The sequence below is a fragment of the Callorhinchus milii genome, unplaced genomic scaffold (genome assembly GCF_018977255.1).
Source record: "Callorhinchus milii isolate IMCB2004 unplaced genomic scaffold, IMCB_Cmil_1.0 Scaffold54, whole genome shotgun sequence".
Taxonomy (NCBI): Eukaryota; Metazoa; Chordata; class Chondrichthyes; order Chimaeriformes; family Callorhinchidae; genus Callorhinchus; species Callorhinchus milii.
Genome location: NW_024704795.1, coordinates 343,875 through 356,014, shown reverse-complemented (window position 1 = coordinate 356,014; position 12,140 = coordinate 343,875). Strand labels below are relative to the sequence as shown.

Here is a 12,140-nt window from a genome sequence, read left to right as displayed (position 1 = left end):
ATGTACGTCACCGAGTTCCCGTTGGGGCCTGACCGACAGCGGCGGCCTGTGACAGCCTGACAGCGGGGCCGCACCGCGCCGCGCCGCACACAGGGAGCACAGTGCTGCTGTATGTGCAGTCGGGTTTATTTGCGGGGGGTTGCGGGTGGTTGCGGGATGACAGACCAGAGAGAGAGAGACAGAGAGACACCGTACCTCGGCGTCGGGTTCCCCTTGGCCCCGCCCCCCTGTGACGCTCTCTGGCCGCTCACGTCACGCAGAGCCGCAGCTCATAAAAGTCAGCACCAGCAGAGCAGCCGCACAGTGTGGAGCCGACAGCACCGGGACAGGACCCGCCGCCACCTTCCTCCACAACAACAACAACAGCGATAACAAGGACACCATGTACTTTCCTGCAGAATATGACTCTCCTTCCCGCTGCAGCAACTCGCCCTCGGCCGGGGAGCCGCAGTACTACTCCCCCGCAGATTCCTTCTCCAGCCTGGGGAGCCCCCTGAGCAACGCACAGGTACCGTATGTCTCTATCCCTCTCTACCTCTGTATCTATCTATCTCTTTTATCTCTCTCCCTCTCTGTCTCTCTCTCTATCTGACTGCTACACTGACATGTTGTGTTCCGCCTGGTTTTGTGTCCCAGGGCTCAGAATATTACCACAACATACATTTGTACAGCGCCCCCTCACGCTTCGCTTTGCGTGAGGGGCGCTGTATGAATGCATGTTGTTGTAAGATTCTGACGAAGCCTGGTTGATGGGATTTGCGGTTATCAGGACACCCGCTGACAGATCGAGTTACTGCCGTGTGTTCGTGCGGGATGTATGCGTTCTCTTTGAGTGAACGTGTTTTCCCCCCAAAAAGTCACCACGATGCGTTAATGCGGCTGCTCCCCCCACCCCACCCCACCCACGCCCACCCTGTCGGCAGCCGAAGCCCGCAGTTTGGTGTCCATCGGCGCTCGGGTTGTAAAAGTCGTTCATTGACAAACCGGCTCTCCATTCAGGAGACTCCAGACGTGCCTCCTGCGTCACGGCTGACGTACGTTGTAACAGCCGCCGACCAATCAGCTGCTGAGTTATTTATAACCGCCAGACAGCGTCACGGGATCCATTCATAAAAAAAAGAACCCATTGAATGAATGAGCTGCAAAACGCCACAACTCGGGAGCCGCGCCTCCGGGGAGAGCAGCTGACAGCTGACCATTCTAACCGCTCTCCCTCTGTCTCGCCTCTCTCTGTAGGATTTCTGCCCGGATCTGGCAGTGACCAGTGGCTCCAGCTTCGTGCCGACCGTGACGGCCATCACCAGCAGCCAGGACCTGCAGTGGCTCGTGCAGCCGGCGGTCATCTCCTCCATGGCTTCTTCCCAGGGCCGCCTACACCCCTACAGCGCGCTGCCCGCCTACCCTAGGACCAGCATCCTCAAGCCAGGCAGGCAGCACTCCGGCAGGAGGGGCAAGATGGAGCAGGTAAATAATAGTAATAATAATCCTTGCATTTGCAACAGCGCCTGATCACGTCTTCGAGATGTCTCAGAGCGCTTGACAAGATATTCAGTACCGTGTGTGTTAATGTGGTTTATATCAGTGGTTAGCTGAGCGTTGTGGGAGATGGTGGGTTAACTAGCTGCAGTGGGGGCGGTTGGGAGTTTAGAATGTGAGCATGCTCAGTGCTAACGGCTTTGCCTCTCTGTGTTTATAGCTGTGCCCTGAGGAGGAGGAGAAGCGGAGAGTGAGGAGAGAACGCAACAAACTGGCTGCTGCCAAATGCCGCAACAGGAGGCGGGAGTTGACTGACACACTGCAGATGGTGAGGATCTAATAATCCTGATAATCATTAATAATATAAACCTGCCCCGTGTTCCAATTTCCCTGTATTCTGGTCAAAGCTTCAGTAAGACATGTCTTGATCCCACCCCACCCAGCTCAGATCCAAATCCCTGACTGTCCAGTGCCTTGGGACATCCTCCCGAAGTGCAAAGCGCTATGTAAATGTAATTTGTTGTGTGACTATTGCAATCTAACATGGTTTCTCTCTTGTAAAGGAAACTGAGCAGCTGGAGGATGAGAAGTCGGAGCTGCAGGAGGAGATCGCCGGCCTCCTGAAGGAGAAGGAGAGGCTGGAGTTTGTTCTTGCTGCTCACAAACCAATCTGCAAGATCCCGAGCCAGGACCTGGCCTTGAGCAGCCAGGGGCTCTCCACAGCAGGGCCAGTGTGTCTGCCAGTAGCACCGGCACCTCTTCTGGCCAACGCCAAACTGACAGATACTCCGAGCTCGGTGGAGATGGAGGAATTTGTCTTTCCGACTTACAAGAAAGCACCAGTGGAGGCGGTGAGGAGCGTCCCTGACATGGACCTGCTCAGCTCCTTCTACGCGGACTGGGAGCCACTCTACACCTCGGTGTCTGCCGACTCAGAGCCGCTCTGCACCCCTGTGGTCACTTCCACCCCGACCTGCACCACCTACACCTCTTCTTTCCTCTTCACCTACCCCGAGGCCAACTCGCACAGGCAGGGCGCCAGCGCTGCCAGCAGCAGCAGTGACCAGTCTCAGGACTCCCTCAGCTCTCCCACTCTGCTGGCCTTGTGAGCCGCCCCTCCTGCCGGCACTGTGCAACCCATGCTCTGCCCCAGAGCATAGCCCCGGCCCCGGGGTGTAACTAGTGTGTGAGACCATGATTACAGTAACTGGGTCTGAACTGTGGTGCTAGATCTACAAGGTGTTTTGTCAACAGTGCAGCTGACTCTGAAACTTAACTACTGTATCCCTTCCATTATTGTGTTTGTTAAATATAAATTATTTATTGTAAAATAAATTTATTTTCTAGCTATCAGACATACTGAACATAAAGCTCACGCTTCCCTGATCACTCGCTCCATCCTGTAACAGTGGTCACTATACTATGGACATCAGTTTTCCATGAAAACGTTTTGTGTGTTTAATTTATTTAGAGAAGATTTATTTTTTCTACTTTATTTTTCATGTGTAAGATGATATAATGAGGTGTTTGCCCCGTGCTAACATTCAATAAACGTGAACTAAATCACCTGTTGATGTGGCCTCTTGCTGAGTGCTTCCTTGTATAACATTTTACTTCACAAATTACAATGACTATCAATGCTATGCTAGGAGACTCCAAAGGGCATGATTCCCAGTTTGGAGCTGTGTAAAATTCAGCCTCACTTCCCACTCTTACCCTTGGCATTCCCTTAGGAAGCTGTGGCTTTAGACTCACTATGACCACAGCTTCCAAGTTTAACCCAGTTGCCACTTGTTACAAAATCAGTTTAAAACCTTGGCCTGAATAGGAAGCTGTGTCTCCTTGGTCACTGCTGCAAACTATAGGAAAGACATCAATAAGGGTTATCTTCCCTTGTGCTTGTGCTATCTTTCTGCTTTTAAACTCTCTGCCCTTGCCCTTTCTCATACCCTACTTTTCGCTTGGTTTGGCAATCCATATTAGCTTTGTTAAGTCCTTTGAGATGATTGCTGCCAGTGTGATCTCCACCCCACTTCCTGGAGTTAGTCTTGGGCTGACACAGGAACAGTGATATTTAACACTGCTGCCTTCAAATTTCCCTTGGGCTGGTGCATTGGTGAATGCACCTGCTTATTCCTCTCTTGATCATGTCTGTGTTCTTGCCTACAAGTGGTCTCTCTAAAGGATTTGGTTGGAGCTTTAAGTAAAATCACCAAATTCCTTTCTCAAGCACACACCAAAATAATTGGACTTGCAGCAAAACATGAGGCAGTGTAACTCCAGGGCAGATGGAGGTGCAGGAAAATGCTTGATCATCAGCCATCAGTAGTTATAGCAGCTCACAATCTTGTCCAGAGCAGAGCAATGGTCAGGCGTCTGCATAACAGGAGGTGTCTTGCTCTTACACAACGCTCAGTCTTTACTGATATTTACTGCCACAGTCTGCTGTTGAGCCTGGGATTGCCCTCACATATCATGGGCCTATAAGGATGATGCAACCTATGAGGATAATGCAAAAAGATTGCAACGGGATATAGATAGGCTTGGGGAGCGGGTGAGTAGGTGGCAGATGGAGTTTAATGTGCGGAAGTGTGAAGTTATTCACCGAGGTAGAAAAAATAGAAAAACAGATTATTTTCTAGAGGGGGAGAGAGTAGATAGTGTTAGAGTGCAGAAGGATTTGGGTGTCCGTGTACACCAGTCTCAAAAAGTTAGTTTGCAGGTGCAGCAGCAACTAAGAAGGCGAACGGCATGTTAGCGTTCATTGCAAAAGGTTTAGAGTATAAGAGTAGGGAAGTCTTGCTGCAACTGTGTAGAGCCTTGGTGAGACCGCACCGGGAGTATTGTGTGCAGTTTTGGTCTCCTTATTTAAAAAAGGACATACTTGCCCCCGAGGGGGTGCAGCGTAGATTCACTCAGTTAGTTCCTGGGATGAGGGGACTGACCTATGAGGAGAGGCTGAATAAACTAGGGCTGTATTCTCCAGAGTACAGAAGAATTAGGGGAGATCTTATTGAATCATATAAGATTCTTAAACGGCTGATAAAGTAGACACTACTGTTTCCCTGGTAGGAGAATCTATAACCAGGGGTCACAGTCTGAAAATTAGGGGTCAGCCTTTTAGAACAGAGTTGAGGAAACATTTCTTCACTCAGAGGGTAGTGAATTTATGGAATTCACTCCCCCAGAAGACTGTAGATGCTCAGTTCTTGAACATCTTCAAGGCTGAGACTGATAGATTTTTTTTAAAAATAGAGGGATTAGGGGATATGGCAGGCAATTAGAGTTAGGTCAGAAGATCATCCATGATCTTATCGAATGGCGGGGCACAGGCTCGAGGGGCCGAATGGCCTACTCCTGCTCTTTATTCTTATGTTCCTATGATCTGACAAGTACAATCTAATGGAATGCGTTGTCTGAAAGGCAGGTGTAAGCTGATTTGATAACAACTTTGAAGAGAGGAGTAGATAATTGTTTTGGGAGGACAAGTTTGCAGGGCTATGGGGAGAGAGTGGGGGACTGGGATTGATTTGGATAGCTCTTTTCAAAGAGATGGCACAGACACGATGACCCAAATGGCTTCCTTCTGTGGCTGTATAATTCTATGATAATGTGGGGCCAGGCAGCAGAAAGGTTTCCTTTGTCCCATTTGTTAAGTCCAGGATGCGGTGAGGTGGATTTGTGGTAAAACTCCGGGGATGGAGGGAGGGCTCTGGCCTGACACTGAGCTGTTGCTGAGCATCCTGGATGTGGAGTCAATCTCACAGTGGCATGTCTACTTACCAAAGCCCCTGCCACAAAGATCTGGATTAAACCTGGTACATAACATTGGACATTGATCTTGAGACCATCAAGGCGGTTGGCACATGATAAGCTATCCTGTAAAAGTACTCCCACCATACTGAAGGCAGATGTCTGTCAAACTCTGAGGCTTGGGCAACAGCTTCTGGAAGGCAATACCTGGAGTCTGAGTTTGTGTATATCAGGGTTTGGAATCCAACTTGATACAACATGAAATAAAATTTACATAAGATATATTTCCGACTGGGAGGAAGTACCAAGATGCTTAGCAATAGTAGTTGACATCTGCAACATACACTCAGGGCTTCCCAAGCCTTGGCTGTTTCCAGCCTATGCAATATTAGGTAAGCATGATGCATCCCTCCAGGGAGAGAGTGCACATTCCATTCCAACTATTTATCTCTGGGATTTCCATGTATAGATGGGATACATGGAATTTTCAGTTGAGTTTGGCGACGTTAAGCACGTGTGGGCACTGTATGTGGGTTTCTGGGTGTGTCAGACTCCTGGCTGTCCAAAAAAAAGTATACAGACAGGTACACATACACAACAACTTGCTTTTATATAATGCCCTTAACCGGGGTGGGGGGGGCGAGGTAGTATGTCAGAGCACACAGACACTCAGACAGGCACACACACACACTTTTCCATGCAATCCAGCCAAATTTCCAAATTTAAATCCCGTAGAACTGGCCAAGTTGACAGGATCAACAATGGGGATATCAATCCTGATCTTGTCTTTCAGCCATACATGCCCATTACACCACTGACATGCACCATGAGGCTGACACTATCTACCCTGACCATGATGTTAATCCACGCCTTATCATGTCGTAATGACTGTATGGCGAAAGTTATCAATTTGTATTTCTGACCAGAATTGGAGATTTCTGCCCTGAACCCACTGTCTGTGTCTCTGTGATTGTTGTATATTAGGGTTGTGTTACACTGTATCAGAGTGTGTGTATGTTACACTGTATCAGAGTGTGTGTATGTTACACTGTATCAGTGTGACATGAGCAAAGTGTGCGGTACATTGTGTCACAGTGTGTGTGGCATTGTTTATATGCACTATAATAGAACATGTTACTATTGTTACTTTGGTTGCTATAAACACGCCAGACGTAATTGCGGAATGACGTCTGCAGTACGTGACGTAATCACGTCACGTCGGAAGCTCTTTCCATATTTAGAACCAGTGATGTCATCGTCACCCGAGCAACCAAACAACAAACACCGCCACTTCCCTCCGCCCCACCCAACCCGGGACTCCCCGGCTCCCCCCCCCCTCCCCCCGGCTCCCCCCCCTCCCCCCGGCTCCCCCCCCTCCCCCCGGCTCCCCCCCCCGGCTCTCCCCCCCCTCCCCCCCCCGGCTCCCCCCCCCCCCGGCTCCCCCCCCGGCTCCCCTCCCCTCCCCGGCTCCCCCCCCCCCCCCCCCCCGGCTCCCCTCCCCTCCCCCCGGCTCCCCCCCCTCCCCCGGCTCCCCCCCCGGCTCTCCCCCCCCCCCCCCCGGCTCCCCTCCCCCTCCCCCCCCCGGCTCCCTCCCCGGCTCCCCTCCCCTCCCCGGCTCTCCCCCTCCCCCCTGGCTCCCCTCCCCCTCCCCCGGCTCCCCCCCCCCTCCCCGGCTCCCCCCCCCTCCCCCTCCCCCCTCCCCGGCTCCCCTCCCCCTCCCCGGCTCCCCCCCCCCCCCCCCCGGCTCCCTCCCCCGGCCTTCCCCCCTCCCCTCCCCGGCTCTCCCCCCCGGGTCTCCCCCCTCCCCGGCTCTCCCCCCCCTGCTCCCCTCCCCCTCCCCGGCCTTCCCCCCTCCCCCTCCCCGGCCTTCCCCCCTCCCCCTCCCCGGCTCTCCCCCCCCCCCCCCCGCTCCCCTCCCCTGCTCCCCTCCCCTCTCCCCCTGCTCCCTCCACCCACTCTCCCCCCTCCTGCTGCCCTCCCCTGTTGTTGCTATCAATCTCTTGCTGATTGCTGATGATAATCATAATAATCCTTGCATTTGATTACAGGCAGACGGGCCTCAGTTTAACTTCTCATCCAAAGATGGCATCTCTGACAACCCCCAGCACTGCATTGGAGTACAGTAACAGCCAACAGTCACATTGTACGCGGTGGGTCTGCAGTACTCCAGGCATTGCTGATATAGATATAAGTTGTTGTTGTTGTTGACAGCCCAGACCGCTCATCAGTAGGACCTGGGGCATAGATTTGAGGACAGGGATTCTTCCCACTCAGCTCCTATTAACCCTGCAACCCCAAGCTGGATCAGCAGCAGGAAAGCTTGCCAGATAGTGTTTTCAATGGTAAACTATGGAGGTTTAGCTGGTTTAACTCCAGCAGTACTTCAAAGCACACTCTGGGGTTCCCCAAGCCTTGGCCTCAGGGCTGGACTAACCAATAAATTAGGTAAACCATGGTACAGGGCCCCCGAAGCCTCTTCTGCCATCACTCAACGCACAGCCTCATGCCTCAACTTGGTGAGAGTGTGCACAGTTAGTGACAGCGAGAGGGTGGGGCTGGAGGTATGAGTCACATCTCCAGGAGGTCAGACAAGGTAAGAGGCAGCATGGAGGGCAGGAGCCAAGTCTTGCAGCAGTAGAGCTTATTTTAATGTCACTGAAAACACATTGTGATGCAGACAGTGTTGATGAATTTGTGCTCATCAAAAACTCACTCACTTAGATCTACATTGATCCAGGATAGAGTGAATGCACGCAATTCTGTCTATTGAGCATGATTTGACACATGCACTGAGTTTTCATCATGTTGTTGAATGTTTGCATCATGCAAGAAAATATTTTGGAAAGGGAATATTTTGCATGCTTAGTGCAAAGGGCACCCAAACATCATCTGTTTTTGAGTTTCCCAATCCTAAATCTTGTCCTAATACTGGAATACTAATACTCTTGGATCTAATACTCACCGGAAATAGGTAAGCAGTCTGTCTCCCTCTAGTGAGAGTTTGCATTCCATTCAGACAAATTTCCATGTGTGGGTGGGGTACATATGTGAAACTCTCAGTCTGCCTTGGAGATACTTAAGCAAGGTAGCGTTTCTGCGTGTGTCAGACACCCAAATGATGGAGTCCTGTAGCTCAGTGGTTAGAGCACTCGCTTTGCAAGTGAGAGACCTGAGTTCAATCCCAGGCAGGTCAGGGCCAAACCTTGGGCAAGTTTCCTTACTCCACGCACCTAATAATAATCCCTCCAAAACAAAACAATAATAAATTAGTTATTTTCAATCTACGACTTTTTGTGGGACATTGCTGTGCGCAATTGGCTGCCGCATTCGCCCACAGATATAGTCAATTCACTTTACAGTCTATTCTGTGAAGCATTTTGGGACGTCCTCCCGACATGAAAAGCGCTATATCAAACGCAAGGATTATTATTATGACCAAAAAAAACATATAGATTGGGGTATTTATTAGTGGTGCTGTGTTACTGGAATATTTAAATATTGAGCTCACAGTCAGCTCCCTGATCTGAGTGGGCAGCCCTGTTTGTGGCTAGGGCTGTTAAATAAGGAGGAAATTGACAAGCCGTCACTATGCCTGGGCTTATCACAACACACAGTGATTGCTGGGCCAGTGAGCTTTGCGTTACATGTTTATAATGTTTGTATTGATGGAAAAACAGGTAAGGGTTGATTGAGCCTTTTCAAGTTTCACTTAATAGGATAATATATACGTAGGAATTTAGCATCAGGAGAATTTAGGCTGATCGTCTTCTTTAAAGACAAAGAACTGTCACCATCCGTAATCCCTCATATGTTTGTGTCAAAATAAAGGCTGCTAACAAGAGTAGTGTAAGAGACACAAGCAGAGAACCACAGCCAATGATAATGATTGATGAACTTCTCATTCACTCCTATACTCTCATGTATATGAAAGTAAACACCCTCGCATCCCCAACACTGCACCGCTGCCCTGCCCCTGACAATTGCTCTAACTGTTCTAACGGTTACCATCATGGCTGAGTAAGCGCTCACATTCTCACATGAGTCTGACGCTCACTATCAGCTCTGTCACATGCCCGGAATGCCACCCCAGTAAATGCAATTAAAATCCCACTCACTTTGAATACTGCCGGGAAATGGAAATTGCTTCCAGCTCAGACACAAAAGCTCTTTTGAGAAGTAATGAGTGTTGACAGGAGAAATAGAGAGAAAAGCCACTGATACTGACAAGGGTTACACCAGGTTGGAATAAGTATGACTGCAGTTAAGCACCAGGGTCATGTGCAGTTTCACTTATAATTACAACTTTAGGAATGATCCCCGACTGTCTTGGGGCCTGTGCTATGTACTTCAGCCTCGACCTGCCATCCTGGTCTGAAGTACAATTTCAGACCCAGGATCATGCACAGAAGATTCAGAAGCAACAATACTTGATCGTCTTCAACTGAGATTTGGCTTAAAAAAATAGAAGGACAAACCTTGAATGTGTTGCTAACAGTGGGAAACAATTCTTTGTACACAGGACCATCACTGCCACCCCCTAACACAGGCCCCCTTCCCTCACACACAGTCCCCACCCCACACACAAATACGCAAATCCTGGATTTGGATTTACAGAAGGAAGGTTATGCAAATCCTCGCATTTGGTAGAGTACTGCACAATATATATTGTAAAGTGGATTGATTCACTGTGTATTTTGTCGGAAAAACCCGGCAGCCAATTGTGTGCAGCAGCGTCCCACAAACAGTTGTGTATTGAGTGACCAATTTTTTTTAGGGGTTATTAACCCCGGAAAGCAATCCACCAATCGATTAACAACTGAGCTCATACATACTGTTAGGTAAACAGGTACATGTGGACTAAGGATAATTGCCTAAGGGAATCAAACCCGGGTCCTCTCACTTGCGGGGTGAACGCTCTAACCACTACGCTATCAGGCGCCACATAATTAAGAGCAGCCTATATGGATTTACAAAAGGAAGGTTATGCTTGATCAAGCTTACTGAATTCTTTGAAAATGTAACTGATAAATTAGACGAGGGAAATGCAGTGGATGTGGTGTATTTCAGAGGCTTTTGATAAATTGCCACATGAGCTCAGGACTAAAATCAGGCTTTTAAAAACTCGTGTGGAGTATAAACACTGGCACTGACTGGTTGGGCCGAATGGCCTGTTTCTGTGCTGTACATTCTGTACAATATTTGTTTTCTAACTACTGATTTGGAAAAATAATGGTTAGCCGAGTGTCTGACACATGCAGAAACCCATGCTTAAGAGTATCCAAACCAAACTGAGAATTCCATGCATTCCACTTATATTTGGAAATCCCAGAGATAGATTGTTGGAATGAAGTGTGCTCTCTCTCTCTCTCTCTCTCTCTCTCCCCTGGAGGATGCATCCTGCTTCCTCTATTCCGGTTTCTAAATTTGCTGATAATTCTAACTTTGGGTGTGGAGTAAATTGAGGAAGAAAGCAGAAAATGAAATGCTGCTCAGCAGATTGGGCAGATAGTTGCTAGAGCAGATGGAGGGGGGAAGCTGCATTGTCAGAAGTGCCGTCCTTTGGATGAGATGTTGAACCAAGGTCCTGTTTATCTGTTCAGATGGTTGTTAAAAATCCCTGGCACGATTCGAAAAGAGAAGGCAGTTTCTCCCAATGTTCTGGCCAACAATCCCCCAAAATAAAATTGGTCACTCACCCCTTGGCTGTTTGGGACACTGCTGTGTGCAATTGGCTGCCAGGTTTTGCCCGCAAAACACACAGTCACTCCACTTTACAGTATATCTTGTGAAGCACTTTGAGAAGTCCTGACAATGTGATAAGGCACTACATAAATGCAAGGATTATTATTATTATGGAAACATTTGTATTTGATGTCTAAGGATGGAGATCTGGATACACAGCTTTTTATCGTTGGTTGAAAGGCCATAAAAAGCCCAAAAATATACAGTCAATTCACTTTACAGTCTATTCTGTGAAGTGCTTTGAGACATTGAGAAGACATGAAAAGTGTTATATCAAACGCAAGGATTGTTATTATTATTAAATGGGATTCTGGATTTTATACACAGGAACATTGAATACAAAGCCAAGGTAGTAATAATAATAATAATCCGGGGATGTGATATAGCGCTTTTCATGTCTTCTCGACATCTCAAAGCACTTCACAGAATAGACTGTAAAGTGAATTGACTTTGGCACAGCCGTGTCCCACAAACAGTCATGGATTGAGTGACCAAATTATTAGTGTTTTTTATTGAGGGATTATTACCCCCAGAAAATTGATCCGCCAATTGACTAACAACCGGGTTCCTACGTACTGCTGGTAAACAGCGGTGTGCGGAGCGCGGAAACTTGGCCAACCTTTGGCGCTGCGCGGGAACAGACCCCAAGTCTCCGGGTTGCAAAGCGACTGCTGTAACCACTGACTCTCAGGTCTCCAGCAGTTAGGTGTACCCCCTGTGCTCCCCCTCCCCCTGTGCCCCCTCCCCCTGTACCCCCCTCCCCCTGTGCCCACCCTGTGCCCCCTCCCCCTGTGCCCACCCTGTGCCCCCCCTCCCCCCATGCGCACCCTGTGCCCACCCTCCCCCTGTGCCCCCCCTCCCCCTCCCCCCCCCGTGCCCCCCCTCCCCCCGTGCCCCCCCTCCCCCCGTGCCCCCCCTCCCCCCGTGCCCACCCTGTGCCCCCCCTCCCCCTGTGCCCCCTTCCCCTGTGCCCCCTCCCCCCGTGTCCACCCTGTGCCCCCCCTCCCCCTGTGCCCCCTCCCCCCCGTGCCCCCCCTCCCCCCCCGTGCCCCCCTTCCCCCCGTGCCCCCCTCCCCCCGTGCCCACCCTGTGCCCCCCTCCCCCTGTGCCCCCCTCCCCTGTGCCCCCCTGACCCCCGGCCCAGGGCTGAGGTACTCAGTTGGGAATCT

General features: G+C 50.1%; 1 protein-coding gene across 1 annotated transcript; it reads left to right on the top strand.

Annotated features, from left to right (window-relative positions):
- The first annotated feature begins 300 nt into the window (after nt 1-300).
- fos (Fos proto-oncogene, AP-1 transcription factor subunit) lies at nt 301-3,044 on the top strand. The gene is made up of 4 exons (NM_001292868.1): nt 301-508; nt 1,237-1,464; nt 1,697-1,804; nt 2,040-3,044. The coding sequence occupies exons 1-4, from the start codon at nt 383-385 to the stop codon at nt 2,583-2,585; spliced, it is 1,008 nt and encodes a 335-aa protein (NP_001279797.1). The 5' UTR covers nt 301-382; the 3' UTR covers nt 2,586-3,044.
- Nucleotides 3,045-12,140: the final 9,096 nt, after the last annotated feature.